This window comes from Leptosomus discolor, chromosome 21 (assembly GCF_034619465.1).
Source record: "Leptosomus discolor isolate bLepDis1 chromosome 21, bLepDis1.hap2, whole genome shotgun sequence".
Taxonomy (NCBI): domain Eukaryota; kingdom Metazoa; phylum Chordata; class Aves; order Leptosomiformes; family Leptosomidae; genus Leptosomus; species Leptosomus discolor.
Window position 1 is genome coordinate 2,716,927 of NC_141411.1, and position 27,363 is coordinate 2,744,289.

The 27,363-nt window shown below is 51.1% G+C and overlaps 1 protein-coding gene across 1 annotated transcript; it reads left to right on the top strand.

Annotated features, from left to right (window-relative positions):
* Positions 1–26,541, top strand: SLC45A3 (solute carrier family 45 member 3). Its single transcript, XM_009958296.2, has 6 exons — positions 1–36; positions 142–252; positions 18,941–19,368; positions 19,637–20,470; positions 22,012–22,277; positions 25,842–26,541. Exons 3-6 carry the CDS (start codon positions 19,197–19,199, stop codon positions 26,295–26,297), a joined length of 1,728 nt encoding a protein of 575 aa, XP_009956598.2. The 5' UTR covers positions 1–36; positions 142–252; positions 18,941–19,196; the 3' UTR covers positions 26,298–26,541.
* Positions 26,542–27,363: the final 822 nt, after the last annotated feature.

A 27,363-nucleotide genomic window follows, 5' to 3' on the forward strand; every position in this document is an offset into this window, starting at 1 on the left:
CTCGGGCATCAGGAGGCAGAGCAGGAGCGGCTGCAGGTAGGGCTGCTGAGCGGTGAGCGCTGCGCCTTCTCAGGCCTCCCCGAGCCGTGTTCATGCATGGATGTGGCATGAGGTTTTTTTCTACGCTCTTCGTTGTTACAGAGACATCTGCTGTGACCAAGTTCGTTTTAAAGATATTTGAACGGGGAAAAGAGTTTGGGACGCATGATGTGACCCTGGACTTCTAGAAATCCTGAAGACTTGGGGGGACAGGTCAGTGAACCCTTAGAACCAAAGGAAGCCAGCACTTGACAGAGAGAAGTTTTCATTCTGCCTAATTGTAGGCTCTGCTGAGATTTGCTGCCAGGTTAACCTGTCTCTCCTCTTCAGCTGTAGCGGGAGCTTTAGGAGGCTGTCTTCTTAAAAGTGGTACCTAAATGTCATAATGTGGATTTTCCATCGGTTACTGACTTTGGCATGACTAGAGACTTTGGTGGTAAAATGCCTTAGTTGTTTATGCTAAACATAAACTAAAAGACTGATTTGTCATCCCAGGGATGAGAGCTTTAGGAGGAAGAGAAAAGCACTAGAATAAGCTAATATTTTTACACTGGTGATGGCCAGACTTGGCAAGATGCCTGAATTTATACTTATGTTTTTTAAAAAAAAAAATTTGGAAGGGAAACGTATAAGGAACAGCTTTCCTGGCCCTCATCTAGATCTGTCAGGCTCACAAGCAGTAGAGAAAGTGGCCAGGCTCAAACCATATCCCGTTCTGGCACTGGTCTCGTTCTAGATATGGGCTTAAGGGAGCAGCATTTGTACGTATAACGTGAGAATAATTAGAAATTTATAGAAGTGGAACATGAGTAAGAACTTCAAAAGTACCCAAATGATCTGGGCATTGAAGTCATGCAGGCACTCCTGAAAAACATGTACCAGCCTTTAAACATTTTCTATTATTCACCCTACCTGCAATTTTCTTTTTTTGTGTGTGTGTGATGCTACCTGGACTTTCTTGCATCATCCGTAGCTACTACCCTTCCGCTTGGTGGGGAGTGGCTGTGGTGGCAGAGCCAGGAATGCCAGATTCCCAGCCCTGTGCTTAGATTTCAGACAGTGCCTTAAACTCTGCAACTTATTACCACAAAACATCATGGAAGCCAAGAGTGCTTGGCTTATAGGATTTGAAAAAAGGATTAGAAATTTGATATGGATAACAAGAATCTCCAGAATTAATAGCAAATTAAATGAGAGCTTTGCAAGGGATATAAATCCCTGTATTTCAGGGCATAAACCAATCCTAGGATTTAGTAGGAAACTTCTCCTTGTAGGGAGATATTTCTTGCACTGTCTGCTGGCGGGTGTATTCCCCTACAGCTTGTTATGTACTTAGTCTGTCGTCCGTGAGGGCGTCCTGTCTTCTTGAAGAGGTTCCAGTTAAAGTACCTGAACCTCAAGGTGTTTCCCAACATGGAGCAGTTGCTGGAAGGCCCAAGCCCCATGGCTTTGTGTAGAAGCTGCCTAGAGGTAATGGTAACATCATCTCTGAACACAGCAGTAGTGTCACAGACACTGAGGTTATGATCGCTGTGATCTAACAGAGTAATAGTAGATTCTGCCGTGTGCTCTAGACAGTCTAAACTCCACCAGCAGCATCTTTTTGAAGGTGCACAAGCCATTTTTGGCAGCAGTGAGAAATGTTATAACCATAGTGTGAGAAGCTGAAGTCACGGGACTGATCGCTGAGTTGGCAAACATAGCCTTTGGTCTGCTTTATCTTTGCCCGAGTCTCTAGGAAGTATGGATGTCCAGCGTAAACTCTTGCTAACCTTTTTGCCAAACTGTTTATTTCTCTGGAGCTCGCCAGTGGCAGTGCTGGGGGGGCGTGGTGTTGTTTGTGGTTTTTCCCCCGAGTTACTCATCTCTGCTCTTTGACTAAAGTCTCCGTATGGAGTTTAGGGTGATGGCTGGACTCCTGTAGCTGATGACATTGTGAATGCACACTCTTAAAAAATAATTAAAAAAAAAAAAAAAAACCACCTTAGCTGCACGGTTTTGTAACAAAGCTGCCAGCAGAAGCTTTGTTCAGAGTATGGACCAAAAAAGCTGGTCCTAAAAGCATCAAATCCACTGTGTGATGAAGTGACGGGGCAAAACCTGCTCTTCAAACATAACTGCCTGGGGTTTCTCACGTTTCTTTTTGCAAAGCCTCTTTGGAAATATTAGCCTGTCTGCAGAGTGCCTGCATCACTGAAAATCTGAACCCAGAGCCTTTTGTGTGGGACTGAGGGTTTGCAAATTACTTCTGAGGAATGTACGAAAGCAAAGGAGGACAGGCATCGATGGTCTGTAAAAGTAGTCTTCATACGTGATATTTCTAATCAACTGGATTATCTTAGTCTCAATCTCTGGCTTCCACAGTTTTACACTGACAAAAAAACAGCGTGAAAAGTTGTGCTGTGGCAGTCTCCTGACTGGAAAAGAGCTGCAGGTGGTGATGGGGCAGAGAATTTCAGAATCCTGCTGGGTTTGTGTGTTCTTCCCTGGACGTGACTAGTGGCTGGTTTGATTCAAGCTGCCTGTTAGTCGGTCGGGTCTGGTACCAGGCTAGACCAGTGCTAGGGGCTTGCTGAAATGACAAGAAAATACACATAGCAGGCATTGCACAGTGATTTGGTGATGGTCTCTCTTTTTTTCGATGGCTGTATGTTCTCGGGCATTTTAAGCACATCTCATAATCAGCAGTGGGTACAGGACTAATGCACTCCTCTGACTTCAGTCTCTTCAGGGGTTTATACCACTGTTGGCACAGTGGGACTGTAGAGCTTTTGAGACGAGCTGTAAGTGGTGTGAGTAGCATCTGTTTGTGTTTATCCTTCACGTTTCTCTATGCTGGAGCAGTTCATCCAAGGAGTGTCTTGTTTTGGTGGTTGACTGTTTTGGGGTTTCTTTAATGTGTGTGTTGCTATCTCCTTATCTCGGCTAAGGCAACATCAAAGCAAAACACTTGACCCGTTGAGTGAAAGTTGTGGAGGTTTGTGAATGGATTGAGGTCTATGAGGGAGCAGAAGCAAAAGGACCAGAGGGATGGGAGGAGAGGAGCTGCAGGTGGTGGTAGGGGCGGCCAGGCAATAGTAGTTGTGAAGCCTCGTACCTCGAGAGAAGTAGGTAGGGATGGAGAGGGCTATGCAGACACCAAAGCAAGTTATGTCGGGTGAATCTCCTCCTTTCGCTTCTGCTGTTGCAAACAGTTCCATCTTATGATTGTTCCCAGTGGCTTCTGCAGGAGGTGGGGGGCAGTCAGCGTAAGACAGCTACTTCTAACTAAAACTAACCCTAGAGAGCCAACCTGTGGAGTCTTGTGATCCCTCAGCCATGCAGTTAAACTCATGATTGAGGTTGTGCTATGAGTGGCGCAAGGGAGTCATGAGAAGCTTGTGAGCAGCTGTCAACTATTTTCAATGTTGACTTGATTTCTGAATGCTTAATATCAGACATCAAAGCGATGCACGTGGAAAGAGGAACTCAAGGGCTCAGCTGAGAAAGGGGCCAGACACCCTCACGGAGGAATCCTTGCTTTTAAAAACCAGGGAAGCTTTAGAGCAGTCTCTGCAAGGTAGTCAAGCAATATATGTGCTCATAGAAGACTGCCTGTAAGCATGGATCTGCATAATGTAAGGAGATCTTGCACTCGCCACAAACGAAAGAATAGGAAGATAGTAAACCAAGGGATTGTTTTTTGCAGCTCTGTCCTGATGCTTGTATTGTTCAGTTGTCTAAGACTGACTGTGTGTTGAATCCATTTATCCCTTGAAACCTGTTGTATTTCTTGTGCCGCTGTTGCTCCTCACCGCCGTAAGAATCAGAGTCTGATCTTGTATTACAGAGCTGTAGAAGTTGCTGATGTGTCCAGCAACGAAGCTGTTGAGTTGCTTGTTCAAAAAACATAACTAAGTGGAAGTATAAAGTCACCATTTTATTATTGTTATTATTTGTATGCATGCTGTTCCTTGGAGGTCCTCAAATTTGTGCCCTTCCTCCTTGTTTTCATATCCTAAAATGTCAGTTGCTCTTGCAGTTCAAAAATATTTGTTTAACATTTTGCCAGCCTGCATAAGAGGAGAAACAGACCCCCGTGAATATTGTCTGGCAAAATAAGAAATGTAATATAGGAATGTGGTCCGAATGGCTTCTTTGTCTCAGTGCTGGAGGGTGGCTGGAACACCCGCAGCAATAAGCAGGTGCTTGATTTGCAGTTCTGAACCGTTTTTCTTTCTCCATGTTACTGTTACATGTACTGAAAGAAACTGCTGCTAGTCCAGATCTCAAGGCCCTGGCCCTGTCTTGCATCCAGGGAAACCTTGTTCGAGTGACACACAGAATCAGCTCTGTCGACTTTCAGAAAGAACCAGCTTCTGGTGACTTGCAGATGAATTCTTGTAATTGCCAGGTTTTGAATACTCAGAAGGTGTAGGATGGCCTCTGGCAAAATAATGAGGTTTATTTGAAAAAAGAAACTTAAAACAACGATGGGCACTGGGTTTGGTTTGTGAGGTCTAAGGTTTTTCTCTTCAATCAAGGGAGCAGATTTTTTTTTCCACCTTCATTTTGTTGGAAGCTGAAGTTCTCTGTGGTGGTTTGTCTCCAGGAGGACTTCAAGAAAACACAAGTATAATGAGTGCAGTGACTCAAATCCGTGCGAGTTGTCAGCACTCAAAAGGCATTGATGTTCTTGCAGAGCAGGCTAGAGCCAACTTCAGGAATGATGTGGATAACATCTAAATCTTGCTTTAGATTTATGGGTTAAGACTTCCGCTGAAGTGGTGCACGCAATAAAATCTGTGGATCACACTTTCTTTACCAGACATTAGGAGTGACTCCTGCTGGGATCTGACCAGCTACATCAAAGAAACCGAGGTGGTGATCAAACCTCAAATTTAACGCTCTTCTGCCTTCTCCTCCCAATTGCCCGCTTCTAGTTTAGGAGCGATGGGCAGAACTGGCTCTTCAGTTAGATTCAAAGCGGATGTAAGTGTGCTCACTCCATTCTCTGGCCTCTCTGCACAGAGACCAAGAGCCTCTACATTACTCTGGAACCCGTGCAGGAGTTCCCTGCTGGTGATTTTATGCTTTTTCCGTCAGCAATGCTCTGTCTGGAAATGCTGGGCTGTACTCTGTCTCTAGAGACGCATCTGCCACTGGTCCAGGAGGTTATGCTGCTCTCCTTCCCCTCTGCCCAGGACTGTAGTGCCACCTCTGTTGTGAGAGGGTACCCAAAGCACTTTGGTGATCTACGAGACCTGAGCTGATGCTGGTGTCGCTGAGTGTCCTCTGTTAGTGCTCTCCCTGCCCGTGGGGCGTACTGGTTATCCCCGTGCTACCTTGGTCTGGATTCTGGAAAACATCCTCCCTTTGCTTAGAGCTGTGCAAGCAGAATACAGGATTGTTCTGGTCGCAGAGAGAGCTTCCTTGTAGCGAAAGGCAGTTCGTAAGTACAAAGAGATGGAGCACAAAGGAACAATGAGATGACAGTGGCTTTCCAAGGCAGCGGTCTCTGCGTACCAGGTACTGGCTCTTGGCGTGACAGGGGAGGGCTTTGTGCGGGCACTGTTGCTGTTGGACTCCAGAGGTGCGTTTGGGAATGTTTATGACAAACGACTCCTGTGTGCGAGGGGCGGTGGGAGCAGCTGGAGCAATGCTAGAACAAAAGGCTGCTGTGCTACAGCCAAGGCCGACTGAGCAATTAATGGGCCTGGAAGGGTGGCTTTTCATGAGAATCGACTAAAGCTAGGTTTAGGAGAGTGGCTAAATGTAGTCTGGAGAGGGGTCTGACCATGCATATAAAAAGGAGAGCACAGGAATTACACAGGGGACAACTGGAGGGAGGGAGGGAAGGAAGAAGGAAGGACGCTTCCCAGCTATCAAATCTCTTAGCCCATGGATATTGTTTCAGGGGAAATTCTTTCAACCTCAGTGCTGGAGCTCCATCCAGACTGGACAAATCACTGGAGAATGTGCTGTTGGGAGCAGTCCTGCAGCAGCCCCAGGGAAGATGATTCAACAGGGCCTCTTTCATCTTTGATTTCTGTGAACACAGTCTACGTTTGTGCTGCCCCCAGATACTCCCATTCATCACTGTCTGTGGCCAATGTTGATAGCAGCATGTAAGCCTTTTGGGCAAGAGCAGGGAATGCTAGCTATCCCCTCTGCTAACAGCAAACTGTAGCTGAGGCTAGTTAGCACATGCTGATGCACAGCCAGAATGGCCCGGGACCGTGCTGGTGATAAGCCCTTTCCCAGCTCTCACTGGGCAAAGCCAGCACTGTGCCTGCCTGAGGTGCCCTGGCTGTTTGCCCAAGGCAGCCCAGAGCACGTTGCAGGAATATCAGAGGTCTTTCTGCTTCATTTGTAGCTCACTGAACTTTACTCCAGTAAATATGGGCAAGAGAGAGCCCAGCGTGGAGAGAAAGTCCTGCCTCTACTCGAGCCTGAAATGCATCAGCTTTCATTTTTCCTCTGCCATTACAACAGACTCTTTCAGCAAGCGCTAAGTAACTCCGGTGCTCAGACCACTCTCCTGCCTGTCCTCCTTGATAGATGCAGTCTGTGCTCTGTATCAGAGCAAAAATTAACCACGTGCAACAAAAAGCCTGAGCGCCCCTGCTCAGAGGGCTCTGCAAAATCCAGGGAGCTTTGAACTTGAACTCCATGCTTAATTACTAAAAAGCTAATAATTTAGGACTGATATTCTTTCCAGGGCTCAAAAGAGAAGTTAGGTTCCTGTTCGTAAGGAGAAACGGGATGGGGAGTGAGTGGGTGGTGAAAATGCCTCACTCCATCCACCTCCAATAGAAATGGCAGCTTTGAGCCTTGTCTTTTGAAAACTGGAAAAATCCCCTTCCAGGTACTCGGTGCTGCTGTGTGTTCTGTGTGAACAGCTACAGCTTAATGTTAAATCCCTGAATGTTCGGAGTCCATAGCACATTAAACTGGTGGTGAGAATGGGGAAAGGAAAAGCTTGCTTAAGTTTCCCGTAAAGGTCTTCCAGTGAAACTTAATCTGTCTTAAAAAAATAAAATCTGATTGCTTCTTATCTTTGCCATTACCCAGACAATTTCAGGCAGAAGTAAAACCGTAGAATCTCATGTTTGCAGACCCAGGCCTCATGACTGGTCTGTCATGATAAGGAAAAGACTCTCTCCTCTCCAGCAGCGATCTGATGGCCCTCATTAACCCAGAGAAGTCAGTGTGCTGCAGGCAGAAGTCGGAACTTGTGCAGTTTTTGCTACCACAGGCGTGTAAAACTGCTGTTCTAGTAAGAAAGATCTCGGGACTCTGATACGTGGTCTTTGACCTTAAAGCACCTCAGAGAAACCCTGTTATTCCTCGCTTTTCACCTGTCCCTTTGGCAGAGGGTGCACAGCCCGTGGCTGGTGTGACAGAAGGTGCCTTGCTGACAGTCTGGCATATTGGCGTCAACCCACCTCCACTGGCTGCTGAAGCCCAGAGGGTAGACTGGGAACGCAGGTGGCTGGAGAGCCAGCAAGCAGGGTGGAAATGGTCCCTCTGCCAGAGGGGCAGGCAGTGGGGACAGCAATATTTTACAGTAACTCCCAGTCCAAAGTGTTTAGAGACTTTTGCTTTATTCCCTCCCCCTTTGAACACTTCCACCATGGGTGGCTGCCTGTTCCACATCCGTTCTTGCACTGGCTCTGATACGAGCAGTTGCATGATCTCTTCTCTGAGCAGGGGGGTGAAACCCAGCCGTTCCCAGGAGAGCTGTGGGCTGCAGCCCAGCTCGCTTGCCTCTCATGCACTGAGGGTCTGATGTGACTGATGGGGGTTCTGTACTCACAGCTGTCTTGGGGCTATTCCTCACGCTGCAAAGGCTCTTTGTCTCATTCAAAGCCATGACCTCATTTTAGAGACAGAAAACAGAGAGGGAGAAACCCACCAACCTGCCAGCAGAGGTCAAAGGGCTTGCTGAGAGATATGTTAGCATCAAACTTCTCCGGCAGGGACACAAATAACTGGACTTGCAGACCAGAAAATTACCATGAAAAAATGGAGTAACTACCATGTGATTACAAAAGAGCCCATTAGTTCTGTGTGTGTCTAGGATTCAAAGTGTATCCTTTGAGGAAGAGCACGAGGTCGTGCTCCCAAAACTTTTAAGCAAAAGGGACTGTGTAAGTCTGTGCCTGTTGCGTGATGCTCCCCAAGGACTGCCATGCATGGAGTTTTAGCTGGTTGCTCTCCTCCCTCTTTGCTAGGCACAGACCTTGGCAGACGTTACTTCTGGCAAAATGAGGGAGGGTTAGATTGCACTGTTAGGTGGCAGCAGCTCCCGCTGTGGTTAAATTTGTCAGACCCCTCACTGCTACTTTATAATCAGCCCGTTGGTGTACTCTTTGGGCTAACAAACACTCCTTGAGCCCTCCTGCTGGGCCTCGGCAGTTTGTTTCTGCAGAGCTCCTGGCCACTGCTGGCCCGGGATCCGTAGCTGATGGTCTGGATTTGCAGTCTCACGTGTCACTGCCAGCTGCGGCCTTTGCTCTGGCCCCTGGTTTTTTGCTAGTACATCAGAACTGTCCTCTCCACGCCAAGGCTGGTCCTGAGATGCAGCTGGCTCCTTGACTGTCACAGCTTTCCAAATAAAGCCAGAAATGATGAAGCTCGATCATGGGGTAGAAGTCCTATTGCTGCCTCGGAGCTGGAGCATGCCGGATGCAGGAGGAGCCAGAGTACGGCATTGGCTTGCTGAGGAGTCAGAGGTCCCGTTACACACCAGTTGTGCTTTGGTTGGAAACAGGACATTCCAATTTCACTTCCCATTTTCCCAGCCCTGTGAACAGGCGTTGCAAAGTGGATACAATAAGGCAGCTAGGGTTTCTGCCTTCCCATCTCTTCTCTGTAGCAGATGAGGAAATTATTCTCCTTCTACTCGGCACTAGTGATTAAAACTCAGAAGTTGCGTGTCATGCTAAGGTGACCCATGTAGCATGCAGTGGGACAGCCATATGTTCTCTGTATGCGATAACCTTCCACCAGAGCTGGTTTGCTCTTCTCCTTGCTAGTTGCAGTTTGTTGGGATGAGTGCTTTACTATCCGCCTTCCCTGTTTCACTCCTAGTGATCCATTTCTCCCTAAGGATTACAGGAATGCACACCTACGAAATCCCACGTGCTTGCTTAGGCAGGGCGGGTGGACAGAGGACATCATGACTCAGAATAGGGCAGTGATAACCAGCACAAAAGTTCATGTGCAATTTATATTGCTGCCGTGAAAGAAAGTACAGGTTCAACGTCCAAGTAGACGTTCGCAGGGTTTTGGTGAGTGTGGTCTTTCTTTGGCTTTGCTTTGCCTGTGGGCACACCGGTGAAGATGCCGTGAGCCTTATCCAAGCCTGTTGTCTGCGTGGGGTGTTCGGGGAGGGCTGGCCGGCTGCAGGGCTCTGGGGACCGTGTAGGTAGTGTGGGCTGACGGTGCTACAGCCTGTGGTCAGGGGCGCTCCTCCAGGGCTGGGTGCAGACTCTGCCTTTGGAAGCCTCGCCTTTGGTGAGGACGTGTCCTTCGGTCCATCGGGGCGCAGCAAACCCATCCCAGAGCCCCAGAGTTTCCCTCTGCAGGGGAGCGCGGGTGGGCGGGAGGTGCAGCCCGGCGTTATCGGGGTCCTGGGAGAGGGGGTGTCCGAGCCACTTGTTGGAGTTTGAGACATGGGGCGGCTGCTGCCCTTTTTAACGGTGTCCGTCCCTTTTTCCTCGCTTCCTGGTATTCCCTTTACAGCCGGCCCATTGTGCTGTAGGCTACGGCAGCTGGGTGGAGTGTTTCAGGCTCAAGTGTAATTTCAGTGCCTTTAAAAGCCTTTGGAAGGTGCTGCTTTTTTTTTTTTTTTTTTTTTTCCTCCCTGAAGAGGACAGCAACGCCAACAAGGGATAATTTGATGGATTACTCTGCAGGGCTGAGGGGCTCTCCTTAATCCCCTTTGTGGGCCTGTTTGACTAGACGCGTAGCAGAAGCCCCCAGCCTCAGGCAGAGAAAAGGCGGCTCAGCAGGGTAGGTTTTACACACTGACATATAAATACGGGCCCTGGTCATGTGGTGCCGGATATAATCTGTGCCCGTTACCGCGCTGCGGACAAGGGGGGCACCTGGAGGGGGCTTATTTTTTCCCTTTCCAGTTCGATTTACATTTTTATTCTTCTGCTAAAAATAATAAAAAAAGAAGAGGGGGTGGGGGAGAAGCTGACTCGGACCAAATGCCAGGGTGTTGGGCACAGTATTTAAACACCAAAGATGAGCTCAAGTGAAAAGCAGAACCATATCGTCTCTCATTTCCCCTCCCGCTCCAAAACAGGGGCTCCTCTCATGAATAAAAGCAAGAGCTTGGGTCATGCGGTAGCAAAACAAAGCTGTAGCTCTGATGTAGAGCCAGCCAACCTCGTCTGGAGGTCTTGAGCTGTTTATAGCAGACCTGACGCCGACTCAGGAAAGGGTGGCTAGAAGGAGTGAGGCTCTTGAGAGAAGAGGATGAAAATGCTGCTGGCTGCAGCAATTTCAGCAAACCAAATCTTTGATTGCACTGTGTGTGTTAAGGGGCGTGTGAGGCTTCTGCGTGCATCGTGAAGTTTGATGATTAGGTGCAGGTCCCGAGCAGGTAAAACACTGTGAGACCAGCCTACCATGTGGCAGGCACAAGCAGTCCCATTGCGATTCCTTCAGTATGGTCTGAAGATCTCTCTGCAGCTGAGCTCAGCTATGGGATATTCATTGGGGCACTCAGTCCTTCACCGTGTCACAGCTGAACTTGGCCCTCCAGTGCCGTCACCTTTTGCAGTGTCTCTGATGGAAACCTCTGATGCAAGGCAAGGTTTCAGCCCTTCGGCCTCAGCCCCTGCTTGTCTGCAGAACCCACGGTGCCCACCTCCCCTTTGCACCCTGTCATCTTGGCCGTGCTCCTCCTCGCGGGGCCCGCAGCAGGATCTCCCAGGCAGCCTGAAGCCCACTGCTGCCGCTTGGCTGCGGAGGGAGGTTAACGTGGCAGTGACGCCTGCCAGCTGCAGGAGGGCTGGTGACACCCGCTGGCATCACCGTGTGGTGGATGGGCTGATGTCGGCCCCTCTGAGAAGCACGGCAAGCTCCGAAAGGGTCAGTGTGGCCTCCGCTGAGTCAGTGACCTCGTTAGTCAGACAGGCGGTTCCTGTTTGTAACGGCGAGGGGAGGAGGAGGAGGAGGACGAGGACGGGCCGGAGCTGGCCACTCTGTGCTGCTGTATCTCTTCCACTGGTCGAGCGCGTGGGCACGGGAGCTAAGGCAGCCAAAGCTTGGGAGAAAGCCTTCTGCCAGGAGCAAGTCCTTTGTCTGCCAGAGGAAGAAGCAGGTTGTGGGACCGGAGGTCAGTGGGGCCTGGGGGCTGCCCTGCTGTCTGTTTGATGTTCGTGTAGCGGGGTGAGGATAAAGCGTCCATAGAGCTGTTGGCACAGCTCCTGAAAAGGAGTGTGAGAGATCAGAGACGTGCAGGGTGAAGGGCAAGTGGGACAGATCTTTCTCCACTCTGCAAAGCATCTTCTCTGTATAATAGGCAGAGCGAGGACAGTGCTGTTAGCCTGGCAGGCTGGGAAAGCATCCTCTCCTAATTCCCATTCTTAACAAATATTTTGACCTTCTCATCTATCTCATGGGGACCTTCGTTTGTCTTTCCGTGGTGCCTTTGCTTTATCCACTTGATGAACGTGGGACAAACAGTGACCTGTTTCACATGCCCTTGCTGCTTACTGTGGAACTCGGAGGACACTCAACAGTCACTTGCCCTCACAGATGCACCTTTACCTAAAGGAACCACTGGTATCAGAAAAAAATGCCTCCCAAAGCTTCTTCAGACATGAACCAGTCCCTTGGGCTGTCTCTGGAACAGCCCAACCCTGCTAACCATCAGGACTAACCGGCCTCCCAGGTTAGAAGGGCCAAAGGTAGAGGGAAGGTCACTGGGTGGCTTGTGCCCTAGCTCTGCCCCCTGGCAGCCGCAGATGTACCCTGGTAGCTCTGAAATGACTTGCACTCTGTGGTTGAGGCAGCAGGAACGTGACAGAGCCTGAGATTGCATCTCAAACTCCGTCTCGGTGAGCCCCAGCCGTCTGCAGGGAAGGTGAGTGGCTCAGTGCTTGTGGGACACAAGAGCTTTGCTCAGCATCTGAGCGGGTGCAGTCTGGTTTAGTGGCCCACAGAAAGTGGGAGATGCAGCGCCCTGAAAATCAGCTGCTGGTTGCAGGTGCTTAAAACTTGGCTGCTGCTTCTCTCTTTGGCTTCTCAGTTTGATTGCACAAAATGGAGATGGTAGTGCACTGCCTTTGGTCTTGGCACATGTGTCTGTTGGGCCAGGGATCAGCCTGTGCATCAGGAGAGCAGTGAGCACAAAAGGGCCTGAGCTAAACTCTGGCTTTTACGTCGCCCTGAAAGCAGGATGATCACATTGTCGGTGCTGCAGCGAAGCAATCGCAGCGTGGCAGCAAAGAACCAACCCCTAGTCATGACAAATTCAAATGTCTCCCTTTGAACCAAACTGCGTGGAAAGTCTAAGCTGTTGGGGGGACCTGCCCCTTCCCATAACACTGGATGCATCTGTAGCATCTAGTATTTGTCCTGAATTAATATATCCCGGTGTCTGGGCTGCTGGACGCTGCACTGTGGGGTGAGGGAGGGAATTTCGAATGGGCTGGGGCACCCAGGTCTTCCTTGTTCTCGTCTGAAGGGATTTCCACCCGCTGCTGCTCTTTCCCTAAGCCGAGCTGCCGAGCCCAATATAATGGAGCCCCTGAGCTCAAAGGAAACGCAGAGTTAATTCAGAGAGACTAAATAAATCGCAGTTCACCCATCCCTGCTTAATGACCACTCCCCTCTCCCCACACTGTGAATGGGGTCAAGGAGATTTGGGAGGGGAGGGGGAAGGGGAGAGGGTCAGGAGAGGTCAGGTGAGTTTTCCATTTCATCCCGCGCAAGCCTGCCAGAGCTATTCTCCATGGTGTATTTCACATTCAGCTGCAGTGAATGGACACTGATAGCTGTGAAAGGATCTGGCACTGGATGAACAGCCCTTCCCCAAGCACTCGCTCTTGTGCTCTCTCCCACCCTTTCTTCCAAGGGGCTTCCAGGGAGCGGGGAATTAATAACGTTCATAAAGAGCCCCTTGGAAGGTTGGAAATGTAAGGTTGTGGTTATGAATGGAAACCCAACGGCTAGCGATACCCTTCGCCCTCCCCTCTCTCCTCTGCCCGTTGGGAAGAGGTTTCTGTCTCAAACCTGCCGTGCCGCAGGGAGGGAAGGTGCGGGTCCGTGTCACCTGGGAACTGCTGGACTGGAGCAGCCCCCGCCTCAGCTCCCCGCATGGCACCATCTCCTGCCTCCAGCACTGGCCACTACCAGCCGCCTCGGATGCTTCTCCAAAAACCTAAGGCTTGTCCTTTGCTAACGCAAAGGCTTTTGTGGGGTAATTTTTTCCCATGTAAGACAGGGCTCAGGTTATTACAGAGCCCTGACAGGTCACAAATGGTTGATGAATCTAATTCTGTGCTGTCTGATCCTTACTGTGGCTGTTTGTTGAACTGCGGGGTAGGTGCATGACCGTCATAAATCAGAGAGGCTGCTACCACGTTTAATAACAACATCTCTTGTCCCTTCTGCACCCATGTGAGAGACTGGAAGGATTATGGAGTGGCCAGATACGGATTCTTCTGAGGAATAAATGTGTTTTTCTCTGCCACACCCAAATTTTATTTTTAAAATGTCCGTCCCTCAATCTTCATTCTGTCTAAGCCCTGTTTAGATGCGAGTATGTGTAAGATCCTATGTTGGAAAGATTTGAGGAGATTGGGAGGAGGAGAGATTTCTTCCCGTCTTTGCTCGTGCGTGTTCATCAGCGCCCTGCACGTAGTCCCCTTTCTTCAGGTGTCTCAAGGTTTGTTTCTTCTAAAAGTGAAAGTTGTGGTTCAAAGGCCGTTGCGAAGGCACCCGGAGCAACGTCTGCGCCCGCTGAGAGAAAGGAAGTGGGAAGTGAACTTCTACCGGTGATGGCGTTGCTTCGTGTAGACGAGTCCGTACATCTGACATCACCAGTGAATTCAGTCCCGTTTCCGCGTGCGTGTCTGTGCTGTCGCTGATGCTTTCCTTAAATTCAGATTGTGGCTCTCCTCAAGCAGGGCCTTGCTGCGTCTCTGTACCACATTGAGCCCAGGAAAACATTTGTCAAAACTTTTTCTGTACCACATGAACAGAGGACAAACTCTGTGTAGGGGAAATGTGTGGAGCCAATCTGCCAGCCCGCTGTCTTTAGCGAAATGGACCCTCGGAAGCTCTTTTCCCTGGCTTCATCCCTGCTCTTTCTCCTTGCTCCCTGTTAGCGCTGCGAGGTGAGTTGCGCTCTGCAGAGGCAGGCTGCCTGGCCCTTCCTCCCTGTCCTTCTGGGTGCCTAAGCAGGAGAGGAGAGAGAGGGAGGGCAGGAGACCCCAGGTCTGCAGGAGGTGCAGTCCTTTCTGCTTTGGTTGCCATTGCTGAAAAGGCTTCTCTGTCCTGGTGGGCAGCAGAGAGCCCTCTGCTTTCAGGGCTGCCTTCGTCCAGCAGCTGCTTTGCTCCTGCCCCCAGGACCCGCCCTCCTACCTGGCTGCCAGGTGAACCAGCCTCTCGGAGTTGATCTGTTGTTTCTCTGCTGAGAAAGGAAAGGGAAAGTTTTGTTTGTGAGCTTAAAAGTAAAACAGAAGCCCTGGGTTTAAAGATGTTTTACTTCTCCTTGGGGAGGGAAAGAGTCCTAACGCTCAGCAGTAGATGATGTCCCCATGGCACAACAGCTCAGTGAGCAGCTGTGACAAAGCCCCGCATGTGGCTCCCTTCTGCTTCTGTGTGCAGGAAGCCTGACACAGAAGGGCTGGTATGCCCCTTTTTGGGGGAGCTGGCAGTTATCCTGGTCAAGGTGCTTGGCACTGTGCTCTGTAGGGAAGGACAAATACTGTCCCTGTTGTAGAAGTTTGGGGAAACTGAGGCCAGTGGACAAGAAGTGCCTGCTGTCATACAGCTTTTTGGACCACCCCCCGCATCTGAAAGGTCTCCCCATCACAAGATGCCAAATCCCAGTGTGCTGGACAGGCTGTTGCCAGCTCACTTGGGTGTGATGTGTAAATGCTGCTGTTAGACCAGGATCTCCCAGTTAGGAGACGGTTTGCCTAACTGACTCCTCCCACATCGGAACAAAGTTACAGAGCTCCAGACCCAAACCAGTCCTTTTGCGTAGTCTGCCAGACAAATTGTCCTGGAAGAGATTAGCGGTTTAAATGAACTGTTTGGTCTTGCTGCTGGCCCTGTTACTTAGAGCCAGACTGTTAACTGCAAAACTGCAGGGAACATCTCACTGTCTTTAAAAAGAAAATAACAATCCCGTGTACTAAATCTCTCCCTGCGGCTGTTCGTGACGTGCCAGCAGGTCAGCCGGGGAAGGTGACGAATGTTAACACCAGGGCAGGGCTTCGGGCAAAGTTCACCTCTGAGCCCAGACCCGGAGTTTCCTTCTGAGCCAGTTTGGGGCTGCGGCGGCGAAGCAGCGGGTTCGCCGGGCTGGTGCCTGCAGCCTGTGTTTGCTCAGCACCTTGCGCGAGGGGCCCAGGCGCAGGTGTGGTTGTGGTTGTGGTGCTAATAACACACCGGCGTGCCGCGTTGTTGGGAGGCAGGGAGGGCCCTGAAACCAAACCTGAGTGCGTACCTGCAGCTCGGTTCCACCTCTGCTTGCCTGCAGACTACTTAAGTACCTGTTCCTGGGTGCTGTGTACCCGGGCTGGGCTGGCCGTGGGGATCGCCTGTCACTGCTCTGCGTGGAGGAGGTGAGTCCTAGCTTCTGGCTTCCTTTCAGCCTGGCTCCTGCGAGCCTCCCAAATCTTCCTTCTCCATCCCTCTGCCCCTGTCCTTACAGATCAACAGTTCAGATGATTTTCCTAGTCCGCGCTGGCATTTCTTTCCAGCTAAGCCAATCCGTCTCTCTGTGTTCTGTGAACAAAATAAAAGAAGTAATTGATGGGTATTGGGGCAAATGCAATTTAAACAGAAAAGAGTTCGTAATCTGTTGCGACCGCGTCTGTGACTTGATTGCCGTTGACAGCTTCTCATCTCTGGCGGTACATGGATATTGCCTCTGGGTACACTGGGATCTATTTTTTTTGTTAAAGCCCTCTGAGAGTGTGGAAGGGGGAAGAGATACATTTTCTCTTACCTACTGATGAGAAATTCAGCCTCTCTGCCTCAACCTGAAATTCTCAGGCAGTCAGGGAGATGAACAGGTTCCTGCTTCCTCCCCAGTGCTAGAGCTGTCACTGCGATAAAAGGGAAAAAAGGGAAGAAAACCTTTTTTTTTTTTTTTTTTTCTTTTTTTTCCTGTGTGTGTGTGTGAGACATCTTTTACTTAATATTTGGGATTTACCTTGGGGTAAGTCCCCCTCTGTAAGCCCTCCAGACCCTGGACTACAGCAGACAGTAGTCATTACATCTCCCTTCCAGGTCTAGCTCAGAGCCATGGTGGCTCAGCTAATTTTGGCTTGTGAGTCTGCTTCCTCTAGCTGACAGCACCGAGGCTTGTGCTGCTGGAGGTGGAGGGCTGCAGCTTAAATTCCTGTCCCAAGGCTGTCAGCCAGCTGAGCACCCATCAGAAACGAACACGACTGAGACATCCTGTGTCTAGCCCACATCTGAGCAAGGTGGTTGCTGCCCCCAATTGCTTCCTTGCAGATAGAGCGCATCTGAAGTAACGCTGGGCTCTCTGGGGCCTCTGAGTATTCCTTTGAAGCCATGTCTAGTGATTAAAGGAGAACTGTTGCTGTTCCCCCTCTGCCGTTAGCTTGCCATTTGACCTTGGGCAAGTCATTTAAATGTTCACAGTTGTTAAAAGGAGATATCTTTTGTGACAGTTGAGGTCTCAGTGAGTGTGGAGGGGGAAGGTGAAGGATCCTGGAAGGAAAATAGTCAGTACTTATTGTGTGTAATTAATTGGCAGCCTGTCAACTCCTCAGCTCAGGAGTGGTGCTTCTCCTCTGCAGCAGCAAGAGGTGGAGAGTGATGCTTACATCTTTGTAAAAACCTCATTGCCACGCTGTGTGGGTTATTTGGCTGATGGTGAGAGGAGGAGAAGGAGAAAAGTGAGAACGCAGAAACTGTTCCAACTGTACCTGTCTGCTGACAGGTGCTGTGCAGTGATGGAGGTCAAATGGGAAGTCTGGGAACGCTAATTTGCACCATGTTTGGTGATAACGTGCAGTTTTATCTCTGCCCAGTGTAGCTGTGGCAAGGCTGTGGTCCAGTTCAGCAGCTCCTCTGCGGACACGCTTTGCATCCCGCTCGGCCCTCTGACAAGCAGCCGTTCCAGCTCTGCGAGGTCTGACCTGCTCTGCTCCGCCAGGCATGGCCTCCAGCACTGGTTGCCTCAGCTGCTGAGGAGGAAGGCGAGTGTTGGCCTGGAGATGTTCCCTGTAGGAGTCTTTTCCTCTCCCCTGTAGTCGAGGCAAAGAATTTAGAGGGGGACCGGGCTGCAAAACTGGATTTTCACCTCATTTCTTCTCATAGGTTCGCTCTCTGCAGCTGAGTAAGGGAAGCACTGTACCAGCTGGCTGCTCTGGCATGGAGGGGGCGTACAGGCAGGCAGGTACGCAGTTACAGCTTCCCCACAGCCAGGGAGGGAGCGAGCAGAGATAAACTCCTCCGTCTGCGTGTCTCACATTCTTTTCAGCCTCCTTCATCCAAAGGACCCAAAGCATTTGGGGGCTGCGCTGTGGTGGGGCGGAAGGCAGAAGCATCTGTGCAAACTGGGAGCACACTGCACAGTCCAGAAATGGTTCATAAGCTGAAGCACACTCAGGCCAGTGGGACCTGTTATGCCTTGTCCCCACAGAGAAACTCGGTGGTGGCTCATTTAGGTGAGAGGTTAGACCATATGAGTCCTGAGAATTAGACTGCGGTTTATTTTACCCCTAAATCGATGTCGGTGCAGGAGCTTAATGTCACCCTTCTTGCTAACCCCTTCTACCTTTCCCAGCATAACTACAGACCATCTTCCTGAGACGCTTTTAGGAAAACAGCAGTTGGGTGGACTAGCCTGGACGCTGGTAACCTTGCAGGATCTCTTACGTTTGTAGCCTGACATAGTGGCAGGCTCATAACAGGTTACTGAGAGGCATCTGCTTACTCTTGCCTTAGCTGCTTAGCCCCTGTCCTGATCTGGTGGCCTCTCCCCTCTGAAGAAGGTTGGAAAGAGGGAGCATGTTACAGGGCAAATAAATGACTCAGACTAATGAGTAAGGTAATTGCCGTTCACTGTTAGATGAGGCTAAAGTGGGTCAGGTTTGTTTGTGAAACTCCATGGAGGCACCATCTGTTCTCTGTGCTCCGTCTCAGGGGCTGAAGACAGGATTTGGGTGAAACTGCTGCCCTGGGAGCCTGTGGAGCAGCACGGAGGATGCCCCGGTCATTAGGCAGTGGTGTGGGTCTCTAGAGATGAGCCTGTGTGACTGCAGGCGAGTGCCTACAGCCCTGATCCTTGAAGGCGGCTCTTAATTGATTTCACTGGGAGAGGGGACCCTAAATCCTTTTGTCTCGCTGCTACAACTGCCCATCTATAAGACGAGGCTGGAGAGGACACCGAGAGGTCTTTAGACCTTCCTTAGCCCAAAGGCAGGATTGGATTTTCCCAAACCATATCTGACAGATGCTTGTCTCACCTGTCACAAGCCCTTGGAGAGAAACCTGGCACCAAAGTAGTTTGTGTCTTTTAACCCCGACGCTCTCCCAGCTGTCCTCTCTTCATCCTTCTGTGCCTGCAAGCCTGTTGGGATGGGGACTGTCTCCTTCAGAGGTGACATGCCTGTGTGGTACCTGGTTTTAACCCTTTTCCCTGCTCTGAACCCCGCTGTGCCTAACAAGCTCTCTCTTCCCTCAGACCACAGCATGTGAGCGGAAGGGGAAGCCTGGAGTGGGATCCCTGCCTGCCCACGCCTGGACTTGACATTGCTGGAGCCACATCTTGCAATAAGAGGAAGAGGAAAAGACGGTTCATTCACTGTTGCTAAAAATGGGAGGTAGCATCTGTCCAGCAGACCAGGAAGGGAAGCTCCAGACCTCGCCTGTGGGGCATCCCTGGGAGTGCTGCAGCCGGAGCGACACAGCCCTCTGTCAGTAAGGGGTGTCGGGGCAGCATGGCTCAGAGAGCCTGCGTCAGCATGTTCTTCCACAACCGCAAGACCCAGCTCCTGCTGGTCAACTCCCTGACATTCGGCCTGGAGGTCTGCCTGGCTGCAGGGATAACCTACGTCCCTCCGCTGCTGCTGGAAGTGGGCGTGGAGGAGAAGTTCATGACCATGGTTTTGGGTAGGCAGTTTTTCTCTCATCTTTGAGGTGCTTGTTTCCGCTTTGAGTCTGGAGGCCAGGGGCAAATAAGGGCATGGAGGCTTGTCTCTGCGGGGTGGTTGCAGGGCTACTGTTCTATCAAGGGCAGCCTTGTGTTTGGAGGAGGGGGTGGTGACCCAGTGAAGCTTACTGAGTTCCTGAAATGTCCCAGGCTTTTTTTTTTACAGTGCATACAGACCAGTGTCCTCCAGATCTGTCCGCCTAAACGCTACCTCTTTCTCTTTTCCAGGGATAGGACCTGTCCTTGGCTTGGTTTTTGTCCCGCTGATCGGATCCGCCAGCGACCACTGGCACAGCAGCTATGGCCGAAGGCGACCTTTCATCTGGATGCTTTGCCTGGGCGTCCTGCTGAGCCTCTTCGTTATCCCACATGCCAGCAGCCTGGCCAGCCTGTTTGCCCTCAACACTCGCCCACTGGAGATCGCCTTCCTTATCCTGGGCATCGGGTTACTGGATTTCTGTGGCCAGGTCTGCTTCACGCCGCTGGAGGCCCTGCTCTCAGATCTCTTCCAGGAGCCAGACAACTGCCGCCAGGCCTTCTCCATGTATGCCTTCATGATCAGCTTGGGGGGCTGCATCGGCTACCTGCTTCCAGCCATTGACTGGGGCGGCAGCTTTCTGGCCCCCTATTTGGGAGGGCAGGAGACCTGCCTCTTCAGCCTCCTTGCTGTCATTTTCTTCGGCTGTGTGCTGGCCACGCTCTTTGTGACAGAGGAGGCAGCCACCCAGGCAGATGTTCTGGATGGCCCAGCACTGAAGGACGCTCCCCCTAAGCCCTCACCTCCTGCCTGCTGCTCTTGCCAGCTCTCCAGGAGCTCATGTCTCCTGCAGGCCAGGCACATGATGCAGGCCCTGAGAAACCTCTGCACGCTGGTGCCACGGCTTCACAGCCTCTACTGCCGCATCCCCAAGGTCATCCGGCGCCTCTTCGTGGCGGAGCTCTGCAGCTGGATGGCACTCATGACTTTCATGCTGTTCTACACAGACTTTGTTGGCGAAGGGCTATACCACGGCGTCCCCAGAGCCAAGCCAGGCACGGATGCCAGGCGCCACTACGATGAAGGTGAGATGTGAACCAGCTGCTCCGAGGCTGCAGCCCCTGTTCCCTAGGGCAGGAGCATTTAGTGGGAGCTAGGAATGGGCTCAGCTCTGCTAGTAATGCCAAAAAATATTACAGGAGACTAGACTTTCTGCAGATGGGTCAGGAAAAAACATTCCCCCATAGCGTTGCCCAGTGGACCAAATAGGGTTACGCCTCTTTGTCCTCCGAGCTACCCAGCGCAGAACTGGATCTGGCAGTGCAGCCCTGGCCTGGGGCTGAATTGTTAAGTGGCAGAACGGTCTGGCAGGTTGCATGCTGAACAGGACGTATCTGGCTCTGTCTGCAAGCTGTGGTTGCTGCTGCCAGGTCCTTTCACTGCTCCTCCCTCCTTTTAAATGAGGGGTGATGGTGCTACCCATCTCTTCGAGAGCAGGGGTCGGAAAGCCGGGACATGCTCAGTAGCAGTGAGGTGGGCTTTGCTGCGTCTTCCTTTCGTGCTGCTGTGAGATTCCCATCTCACATCTGCATCTGGGGAGCCCGCGAGCAGCTTCCCCAGTTCTCGCCCCTCTCTTCAGTGCGCTCTGATAGTGCTCACCACTGGAGCCTGTAGCTGCCACGTCCACATCCCGGGATCCTGCTCCCTGCGGCACGTTACCTGCTCACTGTTGTTGTCTATGGTCCTGTTTTGGCTGCTGTGTTGTGCCAGTCTTGACTCACTGCCTAGCCCTTCTTTTCTTCTCCCTGATCTAAGTCTTTTATTCTTGGAGGCACCTTCCTGGCCCTCCTCCTCCAGCTGTATATCTTGCCCTCTGAGTTTTCCACTCACTGCCTCTGTGAGCTCTGCAGTACACTGCCTCTTTGTGCTGAGTGTCTGTTTAACTTACAGGGAGCTTAATTATTATTTAACGCTTGCACTGTATAGCTTCCAGCAGGTCAGGACTCCATTGTGCTAGCTGTCATAGAAACACGTGTTGAGTAATGATCCTTGCTCCAAAGAGTTAATGGTTTTAATTCCCTGAAATCTGATAGATCTTTGCAAAGGGTAAGGTCCGGATTGCTACCGGACACTGCAGTTGTTGAGTAGATGTTATTTACTTTTCCTTGGCTTTAAGCACAATTCCTTGTTCCTTTTGTTCTCTTGCTGGTTTTGGCTTCAGATAACGACAGATCCTGGTTCATGAGCCGGTGACAGATCCTGGGTCAAGAGTAGGAAGGGTGCGAACAACCACTTCCAAAGACAAGAAGGGCATTTGGATTCCTATCCCCCATTGCCCCTCTGGTTAGACTGGGGTGCCCAGGGGCAGGTGTAGGAAACACTCGCTGCTGGTGGAGCATGGGGGCTGCAGTCTGGCTGATGCAACCCTGGGATGTGTTAGGTGATGCTGCTCTGCTTCCTGACCCAGCCAGGTGGTTGTCAGGGCTCTTTGCGGCTGTGCCACCCTCTGCGTGGGCTGTACCGAGTTGGGCACCAAAGGAGAGGGAAGGAGGCCCAAAGGAGTTGGGCTGTGTGAAGCATGGGTGCAGTCAGGGCCGTGTTTGTCACCACCTCTGCTTACCTGCAGGTGTCCGGATGGGTAGTTTGGGCCTCTTCCTGCAGTGCATCACATCCATCTTCTTTTCGACAATCATGGACCGGATGGTGAAGCAGTTTGGGACACGGGCGGTCTACCTGGCCAGTGTGGTGTTCTTCCCCGTGGCTGCCTTCGTCATGTGCCTTTCCCAGAGCGTCATCGTTGTTACCATCTCGGCTGCTCTGACGGGCTTCACCTTCTCTGCACTCCAGATCCTGCCATACACACTGGCATCACTGTATCATCATGAAAAACAGGTAGGGATCTGCTCCCGAGGGCAGTGTGCCCGGTAGCTGTGAGGCCAGCTTGGCCAGCCTCTTTTGCCACTTGCAAGTGGTACAGTCAGTTCAGCCCGTGGAGGAGAAGCACGTGCCTGTGTGCAAAGGGTTTCCCCAGGTGCCTTTTGCCTCCAGGCTGGGTCTTCTCCAAAGATTCATCGGAAATGGAGGAGATAAGGGAGTTTAGTGTCTCCTTCCTTAGGCATCCCCTGCTCTCAGCAAGCATTATGCAGTTTTAAATGTGGGGAGTGGGTAAGATGGGAGAAATCAGCTAGGACTGGTGTGTCGAGGGGGATGTCCCATGTTCCTTTGTGTTCTGCGTGTTTTTAGGGAAACTGGTGCAGTTATACCTGTGTGCATTCTGCAACCAAGTCACATCTGCAGCACTGCCAACCTGAGGGGCTAAAAAACTCAAGAATTTTCAGCCTGCTTTCCAATTTTTGTCCATAGCATGAAGATCGGTAAAATGAAAATTGAGGTTCTTCCTATTCCCCGAGCTCCAAGGAAAATAGATGTTGTGAAACTTTTGACACCAACACAAAAGCTGGTCATCCTGTCCCACAGATGTTGTCCTTGTGGAGAAGTCTTAGGATGTTCCTGAGTTGCACACTGGATTAATAGGAGTTTCTCTTGTGCTGCAAATGCAAAATTAATTTGTGGTTTGAGAGCAGCTCTTTCATCCCAATGGCAGGCGGTTCGCTGTGCAGTGAAATAAGTAGGAGTTTCTACCACAGGCATCCAGATGTTTGCATTGAACAAATACTTCTGACCAACCCATCCCAATTTGCAGCAGGCACTCTGTCAAAATAGGGGTACAAGGGAGTGTTCCGCTTCACAAAAACTTCAGCTTGGCTGGGATCTCCCACGGACGTAATACCAACAGAATGAAAACCAAACTCCACAGGCTGGGAATGTGAAGGCCACATGCCCGGCTGTTTGCCAAAGGCTTGACGGGAAAACACTCTTCGTACAATGAGGTGTGGGCTATAGCTGGGTTTGGTCTCGCTGTTGCCCTAACTTGAAAGTTCCTCCTTCCTTTACCAACTACTTTGCAGCAGGCTGCAGGGAGACCCCCCAAGTAGTAGTCCCTAAAATGCCTTTTGCAGAAAATTCTCCATCTTCCCCATTTCTGTTCTCTTCTTTTTTTTCTTACTGTTGAAATCTGTCATCATTTTTGTTTGCCTTCTTTGTTCCCGCTTCTTCTCTTGCCTCTCTTCTTTTTTTATTTTTTTATTTTTTTACTTTTTCTTTCACTTTAAACACTCCTCCTGAAGCAAATCAGCAGAAGGGGCATCCAAAGTGGCTGTTGCTTCCACCCTGTGCGGGATCGTTGGCGAAAGCCTGCAAGGCCACCTCCGCTGGAGCTCCTTGCTTTGCACAGGCTGTGTAAGTCGCTCTGTTCTCCTGCATGCCCTCTCCTCTTCGCATGGCCACTAAACCTTGTCTAGAACAGGAGGAAAAGATCTGCATGTTCTAACAGCGCCTCCCAGCTTGGTAGGGGTGAGATGCAGGGTGGGCATTCACACCTTCTGCAGATTAGGGGGAGCTGGGTTCCTCGGTCCCACTGCTCCTTATCAACTAGAGGGAGATGAAGCTGTTGATTGAGGCACCAGTGACTCCTGTGGTCATGTCCTCTACAAGGGATGATTTTAAAGCATAAGTTCCCACTAAGCTCATTGCTGTGAGTATGTGTTTAAGTAATTTTCTCTAGATTTAAATTAATTCTCCACACTAGGTATTCAGACACCCCTGCCAGAACCTCCATCCCTGAACTCCTATCCTGGATCAGTGTAGAAACCAAGAAAATGTGGCATGGGCCTTCAGGGCAGCTGAGCAACTTCTGGGAACGTCAGTGTCAAACATGAAGGGCTGGAACTGGGGGGGACATCCTAGTTTGGCTCACACAGTGCCCTTTCTGTGCTGGGTTTTGAGTTGCTTTGAAGTCTGATGGCAGTAGGAGGCCTGTGGGAGGATTTTTAAGCTCCAAGATAAGTGACGGTCCTGGATTGATGCATTCGAGGTTGAATTCAGGAGCCTAGGCAGAATTGCGGCGTTGAAGGGTGGAGTGAGCAGCTGAGCAGAGCCCAGGTAAAGCTTTTGGAAGACGGTTGCTATTTAGTGAAGTTGTTCTCATCTGGTTTCTCTTCTGCAGTTGAGTCTGGAACTGTGCTACAAATCTGCAGCCGTGGCCTGGGGCAGCATGAACAGAGACTGGCTGGTGCTGACACACACTAGGGCAGGGCTGGGCGTAGCTGGGTGGGTGCCAAGAGTGCTGAAAGCTTTGGGATGTCCTGCAGCGGAGCTGGAGCGCCCACACTCCTGCACCAGGGGTTCCCTCCTGTTGATCTGTGCCCGGGTCCCTCGCACGAAAGGAAGGATAGTTCAGGCAAGCCCCTCTGAGCCCTGCAGCTGGGCAGGGTGCTGTCTGCTCTCAAACAGGGGCTATTTTTTCTTTTTTATTTCCTTTGTTCGGTCTCACCGTGTGGATAATGGATTAACGCGTCCTTCGTTATCTGCTCTACCCAGTGCAGACCAGTGGTTGTGCATAATTGCAAATGCCCCGGAGTTTTAAAGCTGGAGCTCCCCAGCGTTTTCACTCTCTGCACATGACTGCCCATTATTTGTTGGCGTTAACGTGGAGACCTTTTTTGATCCAACTACTTTGTATGAATACTGCTCGAGTGAGCTATGCCCCAGAGATCTCGCAGCTTAAGCAGAGCGAGGGAAAAAAGGGTGAGAAGAAAAAGATTTTTCTTCCCCCCCCCCGGCTCCCCTTTTCTAGCCTGAGCGAGGGGGCTCAGGTCAGACAGATGAAGCAACTCAGCTGAGGCCATGCGTGCGCGGTCTGTTGCGGAGCTGAAAAAAGAGCTCTTTCCTGAGTTCCCAGCACTGTGCCATCTCAGCTGGTGTCGCTTTGAAGCACGCCAGATGATTAAGAAGTGGCCGGGCACGCGGGGCTCTCAACTGTTTGTCTGCCCTTTGGGCTCTTCTGCGGGAAGGTTTTGGGTTCCCGGTCAGCCCAACTTCTGTTTGCACTGGGATGGACTATCTTGCTTTGTGATATGTCCAAAGTGGTCTCCGGCCCTTCACTCCTGTCCTGCAAGGGTGCATCGGCTGATTTCGGGATGGGGTGAGCTGTAGTTGGTGCCCAGATTCCCTTGCCACCCAGCGAGGAGGTGACAACCGAGGGCACAGTGCAAAATGTCCCCAGGCAGAGCCTGGGCTGGCTTTGGGCAGCAGCAGTCTGCTGAGCCCCAGAGCTTCTACACAACAAAGGCACCACTTGGCCAGGTTCCCCCCCCGCCGTGAGTCAGGGTTCCTTTGAATCCCGTGCCAGTCAGGAAAAGCCAGGCTAGCTCCTGGAGGCCATCTCACGTGGGCCAGGCTCCCTCCCCACCTCTAACAGCCTGACCCAACGCACACAAAGCACGGAGTGGTTTTGCTCTCTTGCACAAAAATCAGGGCCCCCTCTGCCCCCCACCTTGCTTTCTGGGCTCCACCCCACCGACTCATTCCTCACGTGTCCTCCTTCTTTTCCCCCAGGTATTTTTGCATAAATATAAGAGCAAAGAGGAGGAAGATACGGCTCGATTGGACAAGAAATCAGCCTTCTCTAAAGGCCTCGTTTCCAGCCAGAAGCTGCCTTACCAGAATGGACATGCTGGGAGCCTCTTCTCTTCTTCCTCTTCCTCCTCCTCTCCCCCAGCTGCCAGCTCTGCTCTGTGCGTCAGCTCCTCCTGCGACGTCTCGCTCATGATGATGGTGGGAGAACCGGACTCGGTGGCTGCTGGCCGAGGGATCTGCCTGGACCTGGCTATTTTGGACAGTGCTTTCCTGCTCTCTCAGGTTGTCCCCTCCCTCTTCATGGGGTCCATCGTCCAGTTTACGCAGTCGGTGACTGCCTACATGGTGTCAGCTGCCGGCTTTGGCCTGGTAGCCATTTACTTTGCAACCAAAGTTGTCTTTGATAAGAGTGACATGGCGAAGTATTCGGTGTGACGTGGAAGGCACGAGGGCAGCACGCAGGCGCCTGCACGTGGCAAAATGCGACGTGTGTGTGTTCACGTGGCCGCTTGTGGGAAGCCTCGTGGGGCACCTGCTCTCCCCATGCTGTTGCTGTAGCCCTGGGGGGTAGTTCTGGGGCTGGGGGCAGGAGAGACGCAGCAGGGCTAATCTCAGGTGTAAATAGGAGGCGTTGGGGCATTGTGCTTCGGGCCATCAGTGCTTTCCAAAGGTGCCTTTTTCAAAAGAAAGCGCTGCACAGCCAGCACCAAAGGGGGTTCTACAGGGGAGAGAAAGGAAATGGACTTTTCCTTTGATAACGGGTCATGTTTCTGAGCAGGAGAGGCAGTGGTACAGGGAGGGGAGGGAAGAAATCATTGGCTCTCCTGTTTTCCAGTTATAGCTGTATCCTCCTCCCCTGCTTGTTGTAGTTTTACTCAGCTTCTTGAGCAATACTTCTGCAAATAGGACAGTGAGAGGAGATTTCCTTGGGGAAAAAAAAAAGATGGGTGGCTAAGGTTTGGTCATGGAGCAGAGGGGGCGCATACGTGTGCACGCACGCTTCTGTCCTTCCCCTCCTCTGTTCTGACTGGGAGAAGGCGTGGGGGAGAAAAGTACTGTGTCTTGTTTTGGAAGAGGAAGTAAGGCTTCATTAGGACCAGTTTCAAAAGGTGACTGGTCTTTTGCCTGTGTCCAAGTTGCATCAGATGGAAAGGACTTCTTATCTTTTTCTTTTTTTTTTTTTAATGGTTGTTTTTAGCTTTCCTCACACAGTAACTCTGACTTCTCGGTGCTCAGAACTGCCGCCTGCTCCCCCCCCCCCAACAGATCTGTTGTGCCTCTTCCACACCTGGCCCCTGAAAGGTGCTGCCATATCACAAGGAAAATCTATTCTGGGAGGGTTGTCAGTCCTGTGACAGTGAAGTAGAGCAGGAAGAGCTGTCCTGCAAAGCTGCCTGGGAGCAAGGGTACCAGGCCTGAGGAAGCTGGAGGAATTGCTTGTCTGCTGACAGCTAGTTGAACTCAGCAGCAGTCCCTGCTGTGCTAGGTAGCTGGCGCTGGT

Bases quoted from the DNA above. Each gene is read 5' to 3' on its own strand.
- SLC45A3 (XM_009958296.2), top strand. From the start codon at position 19,197: ATGGCTCAGAGAGCCTGCGTCAGCATGTTCTTCCACAACCGCAAGACC. The intron at 19,369-19,636 runs GTAGGCAGTTTT...TCTCTTTTCCAG, and splicing joins GTTCATGACCATGGTTTTGG to GGATAGGACCTGTCCTTGGC. The intron at 22,278-25,841 runs GTAGGGATCTGC...CTTTTCCCCCAG, and splicing joins TGTATCATCATGAAAAACAG to GTATTTTTGCATAAATATAA.